The 25,345-nt window shown below is 42.5% G+C and overlaps 1 protein-coding gene across 2 annotated transcripts in view; it reads right to left on the bottom strand.

Moving 5' to 3' along the window:
- Window positions 1–25,345, bottom strand: part of scarf2 (scavenger receptor class F, member 2) — a 56,461-nt gene that overhangs the window by 17,447 nt on the left and 13,669 nt on the right. For both annotated transcript variants that reach the window (XM_052031984.1, XM_052031985.1), the window contains exons 5-7: window positions 18,271–18,489; window positions 16,896–17,024; window positions 3,882–3,985 (exon numbers count right to left, since the gene is read on the bottom strand). In XM_052031984.1, the coding sequence (XP_051887944.1) occupies window positions 3,882–3,985; window positions 16,896–17,024; window positions 18,271–18,489 (452 nt within the window). The remainder of the gene's footprint in view (window positions 1–3,881; window positions 3,986–16,895; window positions 17,025–18,270; window positions 18,490–25,345) is intronic.

Genomic DNA, 25,345 nt, shown 5'->3' with positions numbered 1-25,345 from the left:
GTCACTCAAAACTCTGCGGACTGTATTGTAATCCACACCATTTGCTCATCAATTGCTTGCAAGCCTCTGTCCTTGCTAATCTACACTAGCTTCCAGTTATGTAAAATATTGATTTTAAATTTCACGCCCTTGTTTTCAAATTCCTCCACAGCTTTGTCCCTCATTGTGTAAATTTCTTCGGCCTCATAACCCCATCCAACCCAAAATATCAGCAGTCCTCCAAATTGAACCTCTCCAGCCTTTCCAAATGTAACCACACCACCAGTGACAACCATGCCTTCAGTGGCCAAAGTTCTGGAATTCCACCTTAACTCCCTCTTTTGAGTAGTTCCTTACCTTTAATATACTGAGTATTACTTTTAGTTTGCTACCCTTACTTAGAATGTTTTGCCATGTTAATTTGCTGTATAAATATATTGTTGCGTTTGGGTGCATTTTGCTATTCACAACTTCCTTTCTCCATGACATTATGCTAATTAAATCCTATCCTGATGAATGGTAAGAGAGAAATGCTAGCCTTAAGGCTCAGGCTCTTTAGGACTAAGATGAGAAGAAATGTCTTTACTCAGAGAACAGCAAATCTTTGGAATTCTCTAACCCGGAGGGCTGTGGAGACTCAGTTGTTAAATTCATTCAAAACAGAGATTGGCATATTTCTGCACGTGAGGGGAATGAAGGGATATGAGGTTAGTGCAGGAAAATGGAACTGAGGTGGAAGATCGGCCACGACCTTTATGAATGGAGAGGTAGGTTTGAAGGGCGACGTGGCTTGCTCCTATTTCATATGTTCTTAAGAAATAAAAGGATATGATCTTTCCAAGAAGACTCAGTAACAAATGTATCAGGAAAACACAATACTTTTCCAGAGATCTCCTCACAATAACAAGGCACACAGCCTTGTCATCTATGCATTATTGCACTTGGTCATTTGCTCAGATAAATATAGAGTCTGGCGGGGCTCCCATGTGATTTCTCTCTAATACACAGACGCCAGTATTTCCAAACTGAGGAAAACCTCAGACAAAAGTTCCATTCACAAAGGTTCCTTGATCTGTCATGTTGTGGGAGTTCCCCAGGGCAACATCCTTAGCCTAAGCTGCAAGTTTCAGCTGCTTCATCAATGAACATCCTTCTTTTGGAGGGTCTGCAGTGGACTGTTCAAAAATAGTTTTACAGAGGGTCCTCCAATATTAAGACATACACCCTTTCTCTTTTCAGTTCTCAGTAGAGATTCAACATTGAGTGACAGTAAAAGTGCTAAGATTAAACATCTACTTTTTTTTGTTCTCCTCTGAATTTTCAGCTTAAAGAGTGCCCTGTACAACTCTGCCTGTGACTGGCGTGAATACAATCACAACTGCCCCACTACAACTGGCCAAAGTCCTTGGAGCTTTGTCCAGTGCCCAATGGTACAGTAGAAACTTTTACTGCCAAAGGTACACTTCCCTTCCTTGTAGGATGCTGAATTAAAGTGAGTAGAAGATCCCCCACAGGAGTTCAACTTATTCGCTGAGCAACTGTGCCACCTCCCAGCTGAGTTAATGATCTCAGCCTAGGAAGCAACAACATTAGCACAACTCAGTTAAATATCCCTGAACTTAGGAAATGGGGGGTGAAAGGGGTGGGGGGGGGGGGGTTGTTGATCAATAGGCACTGCTCCCAGTTTAAAAGTGACTATGTGTTAGAAGGGCCAACCTCAACATCGAACATATAACAGTACAACTCAGGAACAGGCCCTTTGGTCCACAATATCTGCATTGAACACAATGCCGAATTAAACTAAATCTCTTCTGCCTGTACATGATCCATATCCCTCCATTCCCTGCATACTCGTATGTTCACCTAACAGCCTCTTAAATGCCACTGTCATCTCTGCTTCCACCACCAACCCTGGCAGCCTATTCCAGGCACCAAGCACTCTCTGTGTAAAAAACTTGCCTCCTTCAAACTTCCCCCCTCTCTCCTTAAATGCATGTCCTCTAATATTTGACATTTGTACCCTGGAAAAAAGATTCCGACTGTCTACCCTATCCGAGCCTCTCACAATTTTATAAACTATCAAATGCAATAATTGAAATTCCTGTCAATACACACTATCTGGGACAAAAAAAGAGAATGCAAGAAGAACTCAGTGGGGCCATCAGCATTCGTGGAGGCTAAAGTATAAGTTGGCCCCATTGCAGAAGTGTCTAAAACTAGAGGCTATATGTTTAGTTTTAAGGGATAAATAGTGTAGAGGGGATCAGAGGAAGGTTTTATTTTACTCAGAGGGTGACTGAATCTGGATCACACTGCCTGAGTGGGTGTTGGAGACAGATTCTGACAGTATTTAAGTATCTAGACAAACACTGAATCAGGAAGGCACAGAAGACTACAGACCAAGTTCTGATAAATGGGATTAGTGTATTCGGCATGGACACGGTGGGTCAAAGTAGCTGTTACTGTGCAGTATCATTCTTACTCTCTGAATTCATTACAATTATTGAGGGTTTTGATCATGTGTCCTCAAAAGGAATGTTTCCACTTGTGTGGAAGAAATAATGAGGGACCATCATTAAAGGACAGTCTTGTCTTCCCTTGTCATCTACAGCTCCAATAGGGAAGTCAGAAGAAACTTTTTTATCCATAGAGTGATGAGAATATGGAGCTTACTATCACAGACAGTGTCTGAAGTGAATAGTATATATATATTTAAGGGAGACAAAGGTTTCTGCTGATGGATTTAGATGAAGAAGACAGGAGGAGGTCCCATTGTTGGGGTGAATGGCCTCTATCTGTGCCAGATATTTGTTGCAGTCCTGTGTAAAGGCATACAGACATTGTCTGCACACTGTGTCAGGAGGCAAAGGCAATAATTGACAGTGTGTGGACTTTCTGAGGGTGAATAGACACTGAATGTCTGTGCACTGACTGTTTCAGGAGGAGCAGGACTGATTGACTGTTGTCTCTTTCTGGCTGTAGCACACACGGAGTGACTGTGCACTAATTGTCCAAGTTTGATACCTAACTGCTCAGTGTGTCTCCAGTGAATCACATTTCGGGTGACCTTGTATTCACTGTCTCAGATGAAGCAGTACATGGTCTATATACTGACGGTCTGGAGGGGAGCAGGTACAAAGTAACTTTGTACGGATTGTCTCAGGATGTACAGGCACTGGGTGTTTCAGGAGACATTTTGAGTAGGAACACATGCAAAAGGAGTCTTCTGCTTGTCTCGGGATGAATAGGCTTGGAGTGACTCTCTCAAGGATCATGGGCACCAAATGACTATACTAACTGTCTCAGGAGAGAATCTATGCTGAGCGTCTGAGCAAGAACAGGTACTAGATGATTGTGTACTGACTGTCTCCTTAGGCACAGGCATTGTACGTCTGTGAGCAATCTCCTGAGGTGCAGACATTGAGTTACTGTGTACTGTCTATTGAAACACAAGCACTGAGTTAGTGTGCACAGTCTCCTGAGCCACAGACACTGACTGTGGACTGACTGTCTCCTGAGATGCAAGCACTGAGCCAGTGTTTATTGACTGTCTCTTGAAGTGCAGGCACTGTGTGGCTGTGTGCTGTCTCCTTAGACACATAGTGTTTTTGCATTTGAACACCAGGCCTGGTTACAGTAGAATGAAAAAATTCTGACTTTATTCAACTATTATAGCAATGATGAGTTTAAATCAACCCTGCAAGGCCTTCGTTCTGAAATGCTTCCAAGCCAGGGGTCATTATAAAACAAACATTTCATTACAACTTTGAATCAATTGTTAACTGAAATGCCTCACTGACACTGGAATTCCTCCCCCCATCCATAGGAACAGCATTGCCAAGGCTTCATTTTAACATAAACAATTTTCCCTCAAACCTTTCCTGAAACCTGGAGACACTTACCCAGAATGCACGTGCCGTAGACCGGGTCACAGTTGGCTTCAATGCATGGGCAGGGGTGAACACAATTGGCTCCATAGAGTCCCGAGGGACAGGTCATGTTACAACTGGAGAGGAAAGAGAGGGGTAAAGGGTTGGAGTAACAGGAGAATTGTTAATTTCTTCAAGCAGCATCCTGTCAGGAGCAACAAATCTCGTGTTGTCAGGTCACCATTTCACTTCTTGTTCTGCCTACTGATCAACTGTTGAACTGCCATCACCCCTCCCCCCGAATCATTCTCTTTGTCCTGCCTGTCGTCCGTTTTTTCCTGTCAATTCGATAGGTTGTTTCATTTTATGTTCAGGGGATTGAAAGCTATGAGGATCTGGCACAGAAGGGGAGATGAGGCCTGAAGCAGATCAGTCATGATCATATTGAATGATAGGGCAAGCTTGAGGGACCAAAGGGCCTAATCCTGCTCCTACTTTTTTACATTCTCTCATGCACTCCATTTCCAGCCCACCAGAGTATGGGGAGAAGATGGCGAGAGCTCTGGACAGTTTCAGTGCTCCAGGTTTACAACAATGATCCAAGTGGCATCTGTAACTCCAAGAGCTGGGGACTGACAAGATCCCTGGGTTCACTTTGAGTGACATTGCAAGGTATGCGATAGTGTGAAATGGCCTGCTAGTTCACCATCACTTATACTTCACTCTCATACAAGGTCAAGATTCTCTTAACCATGACTGGAAAGAGAAAGAGAGTTAATGTTTCACAAAGGCTTCCGGACCTGATGCTGCCTGACCCACTGAGCATTTCCATTTTTTGCTTTGATTTCAGATTCAAAGTCAAAGTCAGGTTTATTGTCAAATGCATGAGTACATATATGCACAGGTGCAATGAAGAATTCTTAAAAGAGAAAATACAATTAGACAAAAAAAAGTCCACTTCAGTGCAAAGTGATCAAAGTGGCCATAATGTTGCTAAAATGTAGTGATTATGGTTGTGTTGGTGCAAGAACTGAATGGTTGAAGGGAAGTAGCTGTTCTTGAACCTGGTGGTGTGGGACCTCAAGCTTCTGTGCCTCCTGCCCAATGGTAGCAAAGAGAAAATAGCATGGTCCGGATGGTGGGGATCTTTGATGATCGATGTTGCCACAATCAGCAGTTTATTTTTTGACTTTCACTCTCTTCACTGATATCAGCAGCTCTAAAATAACCCCCTGCTTCTCAGTCCCTGCCACTGAGTCTCAAGTTGGGATTGCAACTCCAGTCCTCATCATCCCTACCACTTTTGTCTTCTGCCTTTGCTATGTCCTAGCACAGTCTGGCCGTGGTACACCACCAACCCATGCCTCTAGTTCATCCCTACACCGGCATCCACCTGCCTCTGCTATCCCCCATCCCCACCCCAGCACCCCCAAAAGACCCTGTGGTTTTTCAGGGCATTGCAGTGAGTGTGGGTGTTAGGTGCACTGTTAAAAGAATCCAGGTCTCTCTCTACAAACTCTGCCTCACTTTGCATCCAACAGCAGCTGCCCTCTGCAGAAACTTCACAGTCACCTTTTGCAGCCAATTATTATATGAAAGGCTTCAGTGGAATCATTCCGTTTATCCAGCTGGAAGCAGAATTCCCTCAGAAGCCAAGGAATGTTGAAGGGGAGAGGGAGGCAGGGAGGGGGTGGGGGCAAGTAGCATTCTAAAACAGCAGATCCATTTATGTTAATGTCAAAACAAATTCCTGTCATGAGACTTTTTTCTCTGGAGTTTAGAAAATGTTTCCATTTTACATTTTGCAAATCCCTGCATAACTGGCCCTTGACCACAAGGGTAATGGAATTTGTATTTTAGTCGGTGACTGAAAAATATACAATACTTTCGATACTGCCCCCACCGCTCCTCCTCCACAACTTCTCCACATCCTTCCCTCTCATCCCCCATAAAAAAAGAATTTAAAAAAATCACAACTCAGAATGTAGAGCAGTGCAGGAAGTGGCCAGATGCAGGCAATATTCCAGCTGGATTGTTTAGCGCAACATCCGTTCAAAACCTCTTTGAAGACTCAGACAGCTCTTGCATGCCAAAGCTAAATTAGACACATGAGCACAGCGTTTACCCTGCCCCCACTAACCCCACCACCAACCCACAATCCCCCTCCCCCATCCACCCCATCCCTGGCCTCAGAGACACGGAGTGGAACAATGTGCTGGCACAGTAAGTCCACACTCCAGCACTTTCTAACGTACCTAACAGTCTGATACAGAGCCAGCTTGAACATAGCTGTTCGTGGCTCCTTCATTTAAGTGAAACCACATGAAAGGCTGCAGTTCTGCAGCAGTGAACTGCATTTAACTCAGCACAAAACTGGTTGATAAGGGAAAATGTCTCAACATTAGATTCAGGGCTGCTTTTCTGACATTAAGGTCAAGTGTCAGCTTTGCTCAGTGATAGCACTCTCGCCTTGGAGTCAGAAGGTCATGGGTTCAATTTTACTCAAGGGCTTCAACCCGTAATCTGAATTGACACTTCAGTAAAGTCACAGTGCAGCTAATCACCATGCTGTCAAACTCAGAGGCAGATCCATTCATGGTGCGGATATAGCAAGAGGAGCATCAACTAGGGATCACCAATATACAAAATTCAACTCAAACCATTGGTTCATTGTAGATGGGTAAGGCCACACAGAGATTTTATATGATACAACACTAACTCCTTCAACATAAAGCATGGGATAGGTGGAAACAAATGAGGTTCACACTGTAATAAGCGAGTTTTACTAGACTGCCCAGCATCTTTTCAGAAACATTGACATATATTTATCATTTAAATTCACATAGCTCAGGCAGTGAGATGGTGCCATGGTCTAGGAAACAGTTAATCACCAGTGCTTTACCATAGCTTAAAGGTCAATATGTTGCCAAGCATTGCCCAACTGGGTAACCATACATGCGTTTATCATGTGCTGAATATACACAGAACGATCCTGGGTTTGAACAAACACTGAATGTTCAGACAATTATTGAAAACTGGACAATCCAAACTGTTGCTCAACTGCTATAAGGTTTTGCATGTGCATGGGCCAAATCATTCCGTGTATATTCATAACATGCTAAGTATGTATATATTTACTTAGTTGGGTCATATTTGGTGACATATTTAGTAATGTATTGAGCCTTAAGCTACTGTGAAGCTCTGGTGGCTCTACTGGCTGGTGGACTGAGTGCATTCAAGGTAAATGGACTATCCAGTCTGGTGTGGAACCATTCATGACATAAAAGGAATCATGGAGCAAAAACTAAACTGCTGGAAGAACTCAGTGGGTCAAGCAGCATTTGTGGAGCCAAAAGAGATGTGCTGATATTTCGGGTTGATATCCTGCATCAGGATTTGGGGGGATGAGGAAAGATGGCCGGTATATAGAAGTGCGGAGGAAGGGTGAGACAAGAGCTAGTGGGTGATAGGTAGAACCGGATGAGGGAAACATTGATGGGCAGATGGAGCCAGGTGGGTGAGGTAGGTGGGGTGGGGGAGAATGAGATGGAAGGAGTGAACTAAGGGAGAGGGAACCTGATGTTGTAAAATTCCAATGTGTCTCCATGACAGGAATCATCACTGGAAAAGACAACAGTTTTCCATACAGGAAGTGAAGGAAACAATGGAAGAATGGCAGACACTACCTTGACAGCTTCAGTTTGGCAATGTCCACACAAATACATTACACACAAGGGCCTAGGAAAGAAAATGGGCTTGATAGTAGCTCCATTTCAACCATTTTAATCCTGGCCTTGACCTTATGCTGAGCATCCAACCTGTCTGATGTTGTTATAGAAGATGTAAGTATGTTAGATCCAGGTGTCAGTTTGGTGGTGGTCTAGCGTATAAATCAGAAAGTCATGGGTTCAAATCCAACTTGAAGGTATCATTGCCTTATCTGCCTCTCTAGCACTGTAGTAAGAGAGTAGCACATTGATAAAAGCTCCATTCTTCATGAAACTTAGAGCTGATCTGTTCCTTTACACTGAATGTTAAGGAACCCACAATGCTATTTTAAAGAGCAGGAAAGAACACCCCAGTCTCCTGAACAAACTCTGTCCCTCATTCAACCCTCCCAGAAAGAGATTAACCGGCCATCCATCCACTCAGAATTGATTCTGTGTTTACCTTCACTCACTGTACTTTAATGCAAAAGAGAAAGTATTGCAATACATAGCAAGTCAGTCAGCATCCAAGAAGAGGCAAAAAGAGTAGAGAAACACATAAACAAGAGAAAGTCATTAGCCACTCCATCCTGCCAATGTTCAATAAGACCTTAGCTGATGTATAGCCAAACTCCATTTATCATCCATATCTCTCAATAACTTGAGTTAACAATAACTTTGAAATTTGAGTACCTAATCTCTTTTATCTTTTTTGAATTAATCTTGCGGTAAAGAGTGGTATCAGTTGTCTGTTCCAGTTACACTGAGAACCCTCCTTTTCCGCCACTCATCCATTCAACACCACCCATTAGTTCAACATGCCATATCAGAAGTCAGTTAGGAGTAACCATAGTATTGTGAGTCTGGAGTCACGTATGAGCCAAATCCAGCATGAACAGCAAAATTCCTTCCCTTGTGAATCCTTGAGTTTTTCAGACAATCTGATTGATCAAGACTTGCAAGCACTTTTTGTTTTGTTTCAGATTTCCAGCTTTTGCTGACTTTTTTTTGTTCTTTTTCTTTTCCTTTTTCCACTGTGTAGGAAGCACTTTGAGAATTTGGGAAATGTGCTGAAGTAATGTGGAAAAGCATGCGGTTTCTAATGTTCTCATTTCTCATTTTCTTTATTCTTGCCATTGAGTATTAACTCCTTGCTGTCCGTCTATCAACAATAATTTATGTTTATACAGAAGAGCAATAAAAGGTCTTGAATGTTTACCTGCACAAATACTTACCAAGCAAAAGGGGAGAGATTACAAGCGATGATGTCGACATGTTGTTAGTTTATTGCACTGGGGATGGGAAGGGGGTTGATTTGATGGGACATGTAGTTTTACATCACGACAGGATATATGTGGCAATTTATGGTTAAGTTGAAGTTTATGATTACAGAATGGTGGACGTTCACCAAAAAGACATTGGAAAGGAGTCTGCAGCTGACAGATGATGTCAATGATTTCAGCAGCAGATGGGCTGAGGTCTGGATGAGAGGCAGAAATAGCGAACCTGAGCATCTTTGTAGATTAACTTATGCAATACCAATGGGCTAGTGTTTATTAGCAATAAGAAATTCTTGGCTTGACTCTTTCAAATGTCGGGTTACAGAAAGCAGCAATTCATTCAAGGCTTAGATAAACAGAGATGGTCAAACAACAAAGAGAAATGGTGCTGAAGTAGGTCAGTGTCCTTCTTACACATTGACAATGTTCTTGAGTAGCCAGCGAACTTGCAACATAAAATGGACTGAACTAAGAAGAAGCCTTCATGGGATTCTGGAACTGACTGTGCATAGGAGAGAAGACATTGTCCAAAATGCCTTGGTGTTTTTAGAAAGATAGTAACAGAACCATGCAAAGTTAACACCACACCACTCAGTAACAGATAAAGAGGTGGGAGGAGTGGTGCAGCCAGCCAAATTAGAAGGACAGAAAAACAGAGATACTGCAGCATGATCACAAGTGATAAAGGTTTGTGGCTTTAGTCAGGGTGATTCTAATGTTACGGGAAACTCGACCACAGGAATTTGAATAAAGAATTGCAGGAGAGATTAGCATTGAACTGAAAGATGACAACACACTCCAGGACCTTTACAAAAGATGATTGTCAATGGCTGTTGTAACGTATAGGCTGATGGTACATTCTTCTGAGCTTGGTGGTGAAGAAACTAATTTTAATATTAGCAGCATGGTACCTGAGGAAAGGTCATTGGGGTCATTAAGTTGGATGAGGTGGCAACAATGGAAGGAAACTCAGATAAGATAGGGACAGAGTGAGCAGTGGCTATGTTTCCCGAATAAATTAAGTTTATATCGGCAGAATCAAGCTGGGAGGGAAAGTACACTTGGTGCTCATTATCAGGAGAGACAGGGGCACAGACTTCCCATGGATTACAAAATACATGGATACCACTGACACCTTCTCCTATGTAAAAGCATTAACAGAGTGGCCACACCAAAAACACAGCTCTGAAAGCTTTCAAAGATACTTTGGTGGTTGGGGTGACTTTGTACCACAGCAACCTTCATCCTAATGATCACTGTAAATTGGAGGCTACTCAGATCTTACAGACCCAACTCATTCTGGTGACATTGCCACTACTTTATTCACTTTTGGAGCAGAACTGTTACTTTGTCCAAAGCCAGTGAGATGGGGAGGATTTCCAGGCTTCACTCAGAGCTCAGCCCTGCTCTGACTTCATGAAATTAGGTCCCGTTCTCCTCACAGAGAGGCTGGATACATGGTCCTGTTTCCAAGGAAGCTTCAGGCAGAAGTCCTGGACACATGGACGCCACAGGAGAGGGCCCTGGAGGACTATGCAATGTTTATCAATGCTCACAGTAATACATGGCCAAAGTCATGAGTACATGTATCCATAGATAGTAAATGAGCAGATAATGAGAGCTGAGTGTGCAGAGACAAGATAGTCAAAACCAATGACATAGAAGAAAGAACAGTAGAGCCAGACGTGCAGATGAATTTAAACTTAGTGATAATGAGATGATATCAAATGAAGGGAGGATGAATAAATCAAGTAGAGGGGTTTAAGCTACCAGTTGCCCTGAGAAAGGTGGAGCCTGGGACTGATGATATTGGAGGATTAAGTGAATCTGACCACGAAAAGTGAGGCATGGTAATGCTTAAGGGAGCTGGCCAATGATTCAACAAGAGTGGGCAGATCTCATTGGGTGTTCAGACACAAAAAACATCAGTTGGAAAAGACAGTGAGGAGCTGCATGCATATGTGTTTCTTCAATAATCTCTTTGATATAACATAAAAAAGGTCATTAAAATAACAAACATGTGCTTTGGGATTCATGCCACTTATTCCAATGAATAGATTAGTCATACAGACTGTCAGTCTCTACCCATGGTGTGTCCTAATCCTGATGTGTGCAGCAGTTTGAACAGTACAATGAGGTTTTGGGGGGAGCGTGCAGAAGGAGGGAAGAAACCAGCTTTTTCCTGTCCTGAAGAAGTACAAACAACAGTAGGTCACGCATCACCCTGAATCTGCCATTCAATAAGGTCATGGCTGATTGTGTACCTCCAGTCCCATCCAATTCCCATGACTCTTAATTCACTTAGTGTCCCACAATCTATCAACCTCTGTTTTGATCACAGTCAACAGTCAATCATCCACAGTCCTCAGGACTCAAGAATTCCAAAGATTTGCACCTCCCTTAATCTTAGTTCTAAATGGACGACCCTCTATCCTGAAGATATGCCTTTTAGCATCTAACCTGTCAATCCTGCATGTATAAAAAATGAAGATATTATCAAGTTTAGTTTTGAAGCCTTTTAATTCTGAGTAGTCTACTGAAACTCATTGCGAGGATTCACAAGAAGCAAGGGTGACCTGGGTGAGGTATCAAAGGATAGCTGGAGCAAATACCTTTAGATATCTAAGAGAAACATGGAGACATTTTCATAAAGTCAAAAGAAGAATAATTTCTGCTCCACCCACTATTAACAAGGATCAGATGTAGACATTGTCCATCAGAAGGAGGACTTATTCTTGGCTTGCATGTTCTATGGCCCTAACAAGAGATCAGTGCAAAAGCTAGACAACAGCATGGGAAAGAACTTAGTAACTTATTGTGCAGACCTACAGCTGTGCTTCCTGCAAAGGAGGGAAGAAAATCACAGGGCTTTAAATATCAGCCCTCTCTTGACCCTGTGACCTCCGCTTACGTTTGTCCCAGAGGCTCACGGGCAGGAAATGATCAGCAGCCACTTCCTCGAGCCCTACAGGCTAGAGCTCCAAGTTAATCCTATAGTGCTGTGGAACGCTGATTGTTATTCATTGAATGTTTCTGGCAGCCACTAAAACAGATTGTCATTTACTACAGGAAGATAGCACGTCCACACACAACCCCAGGAAAAACTCACTGCTCACTCCATGTATCAATTGTGTCGGCTCTTCCTTTGGCTCTGAAGTGAGATATATGTCACAGTAGTGCAGCCGGATCTAATGAACAAAGCCACTTTTGCCTGGCGTCATTGCTTGCAGAGCAGAAAACAGACAGATATTCCAAAAGCACATGTGTGAACAAAGTCCCTCAACCTTGTGGGGAAATTCAACAGCTTTTGGCCATTATCTTGACTTCAAAGCTATTCACTCAGCAGCCAAGCACACACTTTAAACGTTTTAGCTTAGAAATTGGATCCATTTTTGATGTGCAATTTGCACATAAAGGGGATTTTGCCCAGGTTACATCACTCCAGCAGTCATTTCTGGGCGAAATTGTACCCTTCAGGACATTAACATGGCCACTTCTATACACGATTCACCTTAGTATGGCTAATGGTTGCCTAGCATCAGCTGTATACTTAATGACATTACAGGTCAGGCAATGCCTATATCCTTACATGCCAAAATAAATTGGAGCCTTTGGGTGCAACCTATGACCTCAGCTGAGCACACTCAGAAAATCTAGCAGCACATCACACATAGAAATTAGCACTCACACGTTGATGCCTGGCACATTTTTTCTGGAGATCTAACTGAACATAGCACATGTTTGGGACACAGAGGTAGAAGGTAAAGTCCAATTTCTAGGTATAAAATCTTTCAATGACTGGAGCTGAATGCCTGAACTTGCCCCCAAAATTGTTCCCCCCTGCGACTTTGAACCACCTGAGATCAGGGAGAGACTCCTTAACCTACATTTCCGATGGCAACTATCCACATCCAGTATAATTAGGGCATCCACCTTGCTAGCTAAGGACTATTGCCAGGTAAGGAAAGAAGAGCTGAGATGGGTGCCTGGTCCTTCCCTGAGCTTTTCCCCTTCCAAGGATGAGTTTACATGGAATCTTTTTGCAGACCCAATGGCTGGGATTCCCAAGATGAGCCCCTCATCAGCTGCTCACAAGCAGGGATAGCTGGCTGTTGATACTTTGCTGGAGTCTGAGAGGCCAGAGAATGTGGGTGCCTATGATATACGACCAGGTTTTCCTGCACAGTGCAGACAGCTCATGGAGTCATACAGCAGAGAAAAAGGCTCTTGGGCCTAATAAGTCCACGCTGACCATTTTATTCTCCCCACATTCCCATCAACTCCCCCAAGATTCTACCACTAATCTACCCACCTGGGACAACTGCCTGATTGACCTACCAACCTGGGATGAGGGAGGACACCAGAGGACCCAGGGGAAATCCATGCAGCCACAGGGAGAATGTGCACACTCCGTACAAACAACACCGGTCAGATTTGAACCAGTTTGCTGCAGCTGCACCTCTATATTGCACCTCTATACCTCTGGAGCGGCGGAGGCTGAGGGGTGATCTGTTGGAAGTGTATAAAATTATGAGGGGCAGAGATAGGGTGGACAAGCAATAACTTTTCCCCATTATTGAGCGATCCAATACCAGAGGGCATGCATTTAAGGTGAGAGGGGGTAAGTTCAGAACAGACGTGAGGGTTATGTTTTTCACTCAGAGAGTGGTGGATGCCTGGAATGTGTTGCCTGATAGGGTGGTGGAGGAAAATTCGTTGGTGGCTTTTAGGCTTTTAAGAGGGGCTTGGATAGGCACATGAATGAGAGGAAAATAGTGGGATATGGGCATTCTGTAGGTAGGAAGGATTAGCTATGTCAGCACAACATTGTGGGCCAAAGGGCCTGTTCTGTACTGTACTGTTCTATGTTCTATGTTCTATTCTGGGCAATTCATTAACTCACTACTTGTAAATGACCTCAGCAACCAGGAAAGCTTGTAGAAGTTAAAGTAAAACACCAAATTGTTTACAAAATTATGAAGTAGCTGGTGCAAAGTCACAATGCCAAGAAAAGGCAAGGTTTGAAATGTAATTTGAGTCAGATCTGAAATTATTCAGAAGGTTGTTGCTGCTGTTTTAACTGTTGGTCCTCAATGAAAGCAGAAGTAAATCTTTCATTTATGCAACCGGCAGGCCAACATCTGGAAATACTTTACTCCCAACCCAATCATCTATAGCATGTGTACCTGGGCCCCTCTGAGGCTAATGTTATTCAGTGTGGACAAGTTTTGTCTGGTATTCTCAAATATCTGCAAATTTGTGATCTATTCACCAACCAAATTTAGTGTTCAATGTCATAACAAGGGATAGATAAGTTGCAATCTAATAGTATCAGTCTCAAAATTTACAGTTCAATTAATTTTACAGCGAGAGGGAGGGGAGAGACCATGCAGGGATTTGAAAGGGAAGGGGAGAATTTTAAGATCAAGCTTTTGCTTAACTGGCTTCATTAAGCACAAGCTTCTTGGGTAAACGGGATTTAGTGCAGGTGAGGCAAAAAGGGCCAGTTTCAGATGGCCTCAAGTCTACCGAGGGTGGAAGGATGGCTGCCAGCCAGTAATGTTTTGGAAAAATCAATGACAAAGGTTTGGATAAAGGTTCCTGCAGCAGATGAGGTGAAGCAAAACAGGGGGGAGTCCAAACATATTACAGGGTCAGAAACAGACAGTTCTTGTTATGGAGTAAAAAGTTATAACAAAAACAGCAAGTGCCAGATCAGGCAGCAGCTTCGGAGGGAGAAGCAATGACCCTCCAACAGAACTGTCAATGGTGTGGAAATGTGGTGCAAGACTCCTCTCAGGATCTGCAAATGGCCTGGTTCAATATCAGGCTGTGATAGGGAGAGGGATAAAGCCAGTTGCTCAGGATGCAAGTTTACGGTAGGGATTGAGAACATGGCTTCAGTTTTCCCAGTGCTTAGCAGGACAAGAGGCCATAGATCCTTATCCTGTAATGGGTATCAAATTAACAGTCTGACAATTCATAGAGGGTGGTGGAGAGAGCTGTTGGTAGAGCTAAGTGTAATCAGTGTATGTGGGAAAGCTGATCCAGGTTTTGCTAACCATTGGCATGTAGATACAAAATTATAGAACTATAGAATGGGTACAGCACAGGTGGAGGCCGTTTGGCCCATCATGCCTGTGCCAGTTCAGTACTAGTGCAAGTTTCAAGTTCCATCGCCACCATCCCCCAAACATTTCCCTGTAGCCTTGCATTTCTTTTCCACCATGTTTACCCTCTTGAAGGCCACAATGGAACTTGCCTGCACCACATGCTGCATAAAAGTTTTTCCTCATGTCACTCTTAATTCTCTTTCCCTTTGTTTTACACCTTCTGCTCTCAATCCCTCTGCCAATGGAAGAAGCATCATTTTATATACTTCTATCAAATCTCCCCTCAGCATTCCATTCTCCAAAGAAAACAGACCCAATATTTCTAATCTATCCTTGTAACTGTGGTCCCTCATTCCAGCAACCATTCTCGGAATTATTTTCTGGACCCTTTACAATGCCTTCATACCATTCCTATAACATGCAACTAGAAATGAACACAACACTCTTGATGTGCTGGATCAGTGCTTTTTAATATAGTGCACAGAATTGTGTATGGTTTATTAACCGCCCCATCTGCCCTGCCATTTTCATTGACTTGTGCACACCAGGTCCGTCTGCTCCCACATTCCTGTTAGAGAATTATCGTTTGTTCTATCTTGCCATTCTTTATTCTTCCTTCCAAAATGCATTGTCTCACATTTTTCTGCATTAAGCTCCATCTGCCATACCACCACCCTGGTTATTATCTTGCTGCAACATATCACTGTCCACTTTACAGCTCACAACACTGCCAGTTTTTAAGTCTCTCGCAAATTTTGAACTAGTGGCTTGTGCCCACATACAGTATCTAGGCCATTAAAATAGATCGAAAATAGCAATGGTCCTAATGCCAGTCTCCAGGAACACCATTTTTCTCACTCATTCAGTACAAGGTAACAACTATCTATCACAACTATGTTATTTTTAACTTAGCCAACTTAATATCCACACTGTCAATGTCCCTTTTATGCTATGTGCTTCAACTCTGATGATAAATCTGTAACGTTCCAAAAGCCATCTGGCAGTCCATGTACACCATGGCGACTGCATTACCCTCATCAACTCGATCTGTTACCTCATCAGAATAATTGGTTAAACACGACTTGCCCTGAATAAATCCATGCTGGCTTGTCTTAATGAATATATTTTGCTCCAAGGGACTATTAATCCTGTCCTGGATCAATATTTCTTAAAACCTTCCCTCCACTGAGGTTGATTTATCCTCACTCCCATTACTGAGTAACATTTGTGACTGTCCAGGCCTCTGGCAACACAGCCATATCCAAAGAGCATTGAAGGGTTATAGTCAGTGCCTCCACGATTTCCCCATATTTCCCTCAAAATTGTTGGTTCCATCCTATCTGTTCCTGATAACTTCCCTACTTTAAGTTCAGCCAATATTTTTAATATCTCCATGCTATCAAATTTTAATGTTTCTAGTTTCTCAAATATGTCCCCCTTTGCTATTACTTTGAAAACCCTTATCCCCGGTGAAGACAGATACAAAGTACTCATTTAGCACCTTAGTACTGCCCTCATCTTTGATGTGTGAATTCCTATTTTTGTCCTTTATAGTTCCACTTCGCCATATATTACTCTTCTCCTACTTACATGCCCAGAGAACACTTTTGTATTCCTATTTAATATGAGTAAAGAAACAAAGTTAGATCCAAGGGGAGCACCAGAAGCAGATGAAAAAATGTTAAGTCTGTTTCCTCCAAAAACCAGCAGCATTGATCATGCTGCCTATTATACATAATGTAAGTCCTGGGAACCAATGTACAAATGTCGATTTCCTTAACACCTCCATTAAATCTGCATTGAGCATTTCCATGGAGATATCTCATAAAGGAATGTCAATGCTTTGAATGTTTATAAATACTTCCGGACCACATGCTTACACTTTGTCTAATGATACATCACAGAGACATCATTATGGCCTGTTGCTCACTGCTCTCCAGTACTTACGAGAGGCCATGGAAGCCGTTGTGGCAGATACATTCTCCAGTTGCAAAGTGGCAGGTCCCATTGAAGCAATCTGTGCAGACTGAATTGCAGTTTTCCCCATAAGTACCATTTTGGCATTTTAAATCGCACCTGTTAACACAAAGAAAGGACTCATCATTGATGCAAAAAATGACAATGAACTCAAAGTTCTCTCTGGTGATGCTCTATCTATTAATCAGCAGAAGCGACTCTAGAGATAAGCAATCATTAAAAATATCAAATAATTCCTTTAATCACTTTTTGATTTGCATTGTGCCTGTTGTACTGAGTCACATCAGCACACATCTGCTCCCCTGTGAAGGTGTGAACTATAAGACACACCAGGTAATGAAAACTCTGGAGTAAAGTCAGCCTGCAGTTTTGAGGACATGATTTGCTCTTTCCTGGTACCACTATCATCACAAAGAAGTGCAAAAGCATTTTTCACTGCTGGAGGTAGATGGAAATAACACCAAGCAAGAATACAGAGAAAAGTAAAAGGAGGTGGCTTTGCCAAAGCAACAGGTTCTGAGGAAGCATTGCAAGATGAACCACATTGCCTGATTTTGTGAAGGAATTTCAGGGCACAGAGGGTGATTGCTCAAAGCTCCTCTGTTTCACAGTGAAAATTCACTAATGGTAGCCAAGGTCAGGAGAGAAGAGGATACAGTGTAACTTTGGAGGAAGTTATTGAAGTGGATGAGTGAAACCATGTACAAAGCAAGGTTGAAGTCATGAAAATGATGTCTTAGGGTACAAGGAAGCCGGTTTGAGAAACTGCGAGGATGTGGAATCAATGGAGCCCAATGGCTGCCAATGCGGCAGTGTACAGCATGATTGTACGAACGAAGCTTTGAAATTAAACCACCAAGCTTCAAGCGTGTCTTCACTTATTCGACGTTATGCCAGGAATTTCTACACATGTTGAACTGATAAAGCATAAAACCTAGTGACCCCCTAGCCTCTTGAGCATACCAATTGCCCAGCTATGCTATGCAGTGTGGTACATTTCCAGATTTTATCCCCATTCTCTGAGCAATTTAATTGAGTTCAGTAGATGGCAAGCTAAAACTTGAGTTAGTACACTGGGCTTACAGAGGGGTTTGAGGCTTGGGACTCCCATTAAGTATCTTTATCTATCTACCAAGTGCATATAAATTCAGGATGGATAGTATGAGGCTCATTATGATGGCCCGTCTTTAAGTAGCATCGGGCTATTCACTGCTAGAAGAGTGGCTGCTTGCTGCACACTCCACAAGTCAATGCCTTCTGCAAGAATAGGTATCAGTGAAAAATGATGGAACCCATTTTCATCTATGTTCACCCTAAACTCTCATCTTAACAAATCAATGCTTACTGAGGTCCAATCCATCCAGGATTACAGTGCAGGCACTTCCCAGTGATGTGGTTACAAGCATGCCCATCCTTGCAACGGGGACATTGTGCTCCGCACCCTTCTCCATAGAAACCTGCCGAACATATCTTATCACATCTGGTTCCATTCCATCCAGGCTCGCAGGCTAGGCACCGACCATCAGCGATTGTACAGGGATGGTGATTTTTACACTGGCCGCACCTAATGTTACACAAAAGAAAATTCATCAGATTTGTTAATTAAAGTATGGCTTTTACTATCCATTGAGCCAAGACATAGCTGTTTATGTGAGTAATCAGACTTTTTGGCCTTTATTAGTCTGCTAATTTAACATGGATGCTGGCCAATTAATTTTAAATGGACTGGCATTTGCTAAAGCAGTCATTTCTAAGCTTCTATTTTCAGCCCTTTTTCCTTCCATGTCGGAAACCTGTCACCCTTTCCTGTTAACACCAATGAGCCAGGCAAAGTTCTGCACTGGTCCTGAAGCCAAGACTTTCAGTTTCCAGTCCTTTATCACATTATCATCAGTCTCCAACTTTTTAAATTCATACACCTGGGATGAGTCAGTGTATTTTTTATGAACAGTGGCTTGAATCATCAGATTATGATCATGTTGGGATTAAATCTGAACAGCCAAATGTCACCCTCCTGTGGTCTTTCCACAACCACTGCTATCTTGTTGGGTTGTAGAGTTACCTGGAGCTCAGAGAAAAGAACCAGATGACATACCAACATTTTAGTATCCCATTAGTAGGTCCAACTAATCCACCTAATTACAGATTCATCCATAATTCATATATATTTTTATTCATTATTTTAGATTCTGGGCATCACTAGCAAGGCTGGTCTAATTGCCCTTGAACAAGGTGATTTATTAGGGCATTTAAGAGTAACCACATGGGATGGATCTGGAGTCACATATAGGCCAGACCAGGTAAAGATGGCAGATTTCCTCCCTGTAGGACGTTTGTGAACCAAATGAGCTTTTGTGACAATTTGGCAGTTTTTGCAATCGTCATTATTAAGGCTAGTGGCTGATGTTTCCGTATTCCAAATTATTAACTAAGTTTAATTCCACAGCCTGTCATGGTGGGATTTGAACTCAGGTCTCAGGTTTTTAGCCAGAGCCTCTGGATCACCAAGCAGCTCACTAAAAATTGGTTGATCTTTCTGGGAGAACTGAGCTTGCTGCCATTTCATCTTACTGCCATTTCAGCCCTATGACTGTGTTTACCTTACCCCAAAGAAGAATATTCAATGGATTTTTCTTGAATGGTGAGAGGTTAATTCTTAGGGTCTCCAGTTAGTAAATGATGAGCACCATAACTTACCTCAAAGTAAGCATGCACATGATTAAATGCCTCCTCATAATGATATGGACACACCTCATGATCCATTGATTAATGCTCAGATAAATTAAGAGGCAGAGGAAAGATTTCTCTACCTTAATACAGAAGAACTTCCAAATCACCTACAGTGTATGCTAGTCCAGAGTTAAGCTTTGTCCACACTGACCCCTCACACCAGGTATAAAATGGGTTAAATAGAGACTCAAGTCATCTCTATACCATCACATTTATCAGCCTCATATAACCTGTTACGTAAAGAAGTTCCCTCACATTGTATCTCTGAGCGTGTTCAAGTAAAGTGCGAAAAATAATACATGGAATGGATCTTCGAACCTGCACCACACAGTCATGGAATATTATAATGTGGGCTGGTGCAAAGCCCATGTGTCCATAGATGGATGAGGTTGCCTACTGTAAGTGAACATTTGCACTCTATATGTAAGAAAGATGAAATCAAGTTGTCAGCTGATGGTCTCACAGTTAAATCCAGGGTGAGTCCATAAAGGTTTCTAGACATTATTTTACACTTTACAGCTTCAGTGAAGAGCCAAGATCCATTGTTCATGGGAACAGTCAAAGGGAAGAAAAAATAAGAAGCAAAGTAGACACTGTCAAGATTTTAAAGGCCATGGATTGTCACATGCAAGAATGAATGAGGAGTTCTACAAAGTTGAGAGCCTGGACTAAAAGATTGGAAAAAGATTGAACAAACTGGGGAAACAAGAAGTAAAGCTGCTGTATTTATGGCAATAGGCTTCAATGGAACACCATTTATTCATGGCCTCCTAGCTGTGGGGAAAAGCTATGTGTGTGATACATCCCCAAATTATGGCTCTTCAGTGAATGTCCATTCTGTGAGCATAAGCACACCCACACCATTATCGGGAGCTAGAAGGAAGACACAGATTCTGTAAGAAGCTATTGAAATTTGGCAGCTGTCCCCTTCATCCTTATCCCTCCCCACCAAATGAAACAAACTGTAGCAATTTGCCTCAAATGAAGAGCACACTTGGTCTTGCTACTACTGGGACTTAACAACAAGGCAACCTCAATGAGAAAAATATAATGGTACTCTTAAAAAAATTTTGAATACATCAGATGCATCATACACCCAATGTACTGGAGCCTGAGGCACAACAGATATCACATATATAGGTGCTCCATATCCAGAACATCTTGAATACACCAGAAACATCAATCCTTCAGAAATTCCAGAATGCCCAAGATATGCCACATCCCCAGTTTGCAATAAGTTACATTCCCAGCAGTGCTTTAAATATTCCCAAAAACAAAGAATTGCAGATTCTGGAAATCTAAAATTAAAACAGAAACTGCTGGAAGTACTCAGCAAGTTAGGCAATTTTGGTGTTATCAGCCTGAAATTTTAACTCTGTTTTTCTCTCTCCACAGATGCTGACTGGCTTGCAATGTACTCTAAGTATGTAATGCACTAATACAACTAATGCACATGTAGGGTGGTATACCAGTTCCCAAATAAACTGTTACATTATACACCTGGATATTTTGAATATATCTTTTTTATTCCAAATCCACCACATGCCTTAGGTTTCTGACCTGATATTGAAAGTTGGCAGGATGTTTTAGCACCTGCAAAATTTATCACAATGTTGAATCTGGAAATCTGCAGAAAGGAACCCTTAAACTGGCTAGATATTTGGATTTGAACATGGTAATTTTCGGAGACCTCTTTGAGCTGCAGTTTCCTTCTATAAGTACTGTTCAAAGCACCATGGTACTGCCACATCCTGTAACACCACAACTGAAAAACAAGTTCATTCACTCTGTGCTCTGGCATTGCTACTGTTCTTGTGGGCTGTCTGCTCTGAGGGAGCTGAGGGCACTTGGTAAAGAGATGGTGGAACAAATGGGAACAGAAACATGTCAAGAGAGGATATCCAAACATAGGCCTCCTAACCAATCAACCAGCTCCAAAATTCTATTCATTTTGCACACTTTGTTATCAGAATTTCACACCGGTGCCTGCTTGATGTGATGATCTTTCTCTGCCTATTAACAATCTTGTCAGTGGTGGAGCCAATCAAGAAACATTTGAGTGGGTAAGAAGTCATGGAAACAAAACTGATCTGATCAATTGGCAATGATTTATTTTCTGTGAACTTATTCTCAAAAATATTCAAAACTGAGAAAAATCAATTGCGAATCATCCCCAAGTGTGGGGAAGGAGAAGGCAGTGGGGAAAGAAAAAGTATCAAGAGATTGTGGTAACAAGCCTGAGTACTGGGTTGACTTACCCCTTACTGTACAAGGTAATGGATCACGAAGGTGTCAGTAGATGAAGTAATTAAGATATGAAATTGCTGTAGGACGCTGATATTTCCAGAAAACCCATAGAAACCCATCAGGGCCTGCAGTCCAGGGATCATCACCAGCCTCATTCTCTTCATGGCACTTCACTGTCACCCCTTCCACAGAATGTGGACTCATTGGGAGAAGCCTTCAATAACAAGCCTGCAGCAGTTTTGGGGACACATCTGCAGCTCTCCCCATCAGCCACATCAGAATATAATTTGGGGGAGGGGGAATTGCCACTAAATTCCGTCCCCCTCCCATTCCCCTCACATCATCAGCAAAGTGCCAACATATATAGCACCACCAACACTACTGAAACATAAACCTTGACAGGAACACTGACATCAATGATAACACTGTCATCATATAGGAACACCTGCATCTACAGAAGTACCATCTCCTACAGGAACACTAGCATCTATAGGAACACCATCACCTAAGCAATACCTACAGGAACACTATCAGTTATAGGAACATTGTGGCTTACAGGAACACCATTACCTACAGGAATGTTATTATCTACAAGCATATGAGCACTTACAGGAATACCAACCTGTACAGATACACCATCAATCACAGCATCATTACCAACACTTAAAGCAGGACACAACCAATAGCACCACCACATACAGCAGTACAGCATTATTACCAACAAACACAGCAATTCCTACACCTCCAGTGACACCAACATTAATGCCATCTAAAAGTCCACAGCAGTATCAGAGAGGACCGCAGCATTCACTCACACAGATCTTTGAATACAGCTGGGCAAACTGATAAGATATTTAAAAAATGAACAGGACATTTGGACCTTATAAATGGAGACACAAATTACAAAAACAAGCAAGGCATGGTAAAGTTTTGTAAACCTCAAACTCAGGAATATAGGAAAATGTTATGGTCATTCAGCCCTCAAACTTTTTATACCATTCAAGACGATTACAGGTGATCTGTGAATTAATTCCATGTTAAAGTATTTTGTCCAATTCTGGTACCATATTTTACAAAGGTCTAGAAGAGAGTGCAGAGGTGATTGACTGAAAGGTGCCAGGAATGAGAGGACTTCAGTTATGAGGAGTGGCTGACACAGGTGGAATTGTTTACTTTAGGGAGAGAAGGTCTTGGGAGGTTTGATAGTGATGTTCACCTTTTGATGAGGTTCAATAAAGGAGGCTTTGGGGAACTATTTTCATTGGCAGCAGAGTCGATAACTGGTGAATACAAACTTAAGACAATTGATAATAGCAGCTCAGTGAAAATGAAAGTTTTTTTCCCTTGTAGGGATTGAAATGCACCGCCTGAAAGTGTTACGGAAGCATCTCTAATAATAACTTTCAAATGAAACTGAAGTATTTGATAATGAAGGATTTCAAGTGCAGATTGGAGTTAGACTATTTGAATAAAAAGCCATCAGACACAGCCTCCTTCTGTGTTGTATACACTGTTGTCCTGTAACTGTTGTACAGCTGCACTGGCATTGATAGAAACGCTGGTATCAAACCCTAGCATCTCACCAGCACTAACAGTGGGACCAAATGCAGGCAGAGTAACAGACAGTAAATAGATGTTTCTGTACAACAGAGTCTTGAATATCTGTGGCAGAAGTATAGCCTCCTACAGTATCACCAGCTCCAACAATAGGACATCCTCAGCAACAGCATGGCTTATAGCACTACCAGATTCTACAGCACTTACACCATGTCCTAACCCAACGTCGTCATTTTCCAGAGAAGCATCACCTCCTATGGCAACACCATTAAAATGGCAGCTCCCAAAGTACAACCACCCACAGTATCAATAGCAACATCCTCAACTAAAGTAGATACTTTACCTACACCTTCAGCAACCTCGTCTGCACAGTGACATCAACAGTTACTGTAATACCACAACTACAGCAACACTTCAACCGGCAGCAACATCTCCACTTACAGTAGTAGCAATGCTCCTACCTAAAATAATGCCTGCTGCTACACCACCACCTATAGCAACACTTCTGCCTACAGCATTACCAACTACACCAATACCTCCCCTACAGTGACACCACCAGTTACAGGAATACCACCAGCTAGAGCAAGACTTCTACCTCAGCAGACAGCCCCCTCATAGCAGCACCTTCACCTGTTGTAACATTCCCCCCCTGCAGCAACATCACCACACAGTCATACCATCTGCAGCATTAATGCACAACTGCACAAGCTCTAAGCACAAAACTCAAGAGCTCTGTCAGCACCAGGAGGATCCACACCACCAAATGGAGGCTCCGCTGCCAAGCTGCAGCAGCAAATAAAAATAGCAATGACAATAACAATCACAGCAGCAGCTACAGCATTGACCCAGCAGCAGCGGGAGTCCCACAAACACCAAATGCAACCCTTGCATCAACAGGAGCAGGAAGAAAAAAATGCAACCAAAAGCACTGGTAGCATTAGCATCACTGAGACCATAAATACTTTGCTTTCACTGTTCTTTGGGATATGTGCCATTTTTCCCAACAGGCACTTGAGAAGCTGATGATGGGCCTCCTTCTTGACCACCAGTGGTCCACACGGTGAAGCTCATTTCACAATAAAGTTAGGTGGGGAATGCCAAGGTGACATAGAAGGGATGAAGATATATGCCCAAGTCAGGAAGGTGGGTGATAATGGAGCCCAACCCCCACACAGTAACAAGACATCCACCAAGGCTGTGTGGGAGCTCACTGGATGCTTGTGGTCTGCTCCAGCTCAATGCCTACCCCATTGTGCCACGGAGCTAACTCAGAAATACATTCATCCTATAATTCCTGGCCATGCCTCATATTTGGAAAAGATAGTTGGCACAGCAAGAACTGCTTTCAGCTGTGTTTCCATTCCACATTCTACACTACACTGTGAGAGAACAAAAAAAAACTTTATCCTTTGGTTTCTTAAGCCTCATGAAATTTAAACGTGCGTCATCGAGTTCTAGGCTCACAGTTCAAAACATGTCCTCACTTAAACCTACATCCTGCATTCCTCTCAGAACTTTAAGCCTTACAGAGTTCCATTTTATATTGTAAACAAGTTCATCCCCTGAGTCCTTCCTCATAACTTAGAGCCCAAGTTAAGAACTGTGGTTCATTTATATCTTTTGACTTCTGCTCAACATGCACGTCAGAAATTATTAAAGGAAAATGATCGTGTGTGACAAATGCATGCTCCAGGATGCCAATCTGTGAGATCAACCAATGGGAATTGGAAATTTCTACATGCTGAACTCTCACCTAACGTTTTTGCGTGGGGATTAAAATCAGTTGCCATATAAACAAGCAATCATTGTGGCAAACTGCCCTGTCATTGCTGTAAATGGTAGCACAGGAGTGAGGGGTGAAGGAAAGGGGCAGTTCACAAACCCCA

The sequence above is a fragment of the Pristis pectinata genome, chromosome 17, assembly GCF_009764475.1.
Source record: "Pristis pectinata isolate sPriPec2 chromosome 17, sPriPec2.1.pri, whole genome shotgun sequence".
In the NCBI taxonomy this organism is placed as follows: domain Eukaryota; kingdom Metazoa; phylum Chordata; class Chondrichthyes; order Rhinopristiformes; family Pristidae; genus Pristis; species Pristis pectinata.
Note: the sequence above shows the minus strand (reverse complement) of the source record. Positions and strands in the feature narration are given on the sequence as shown.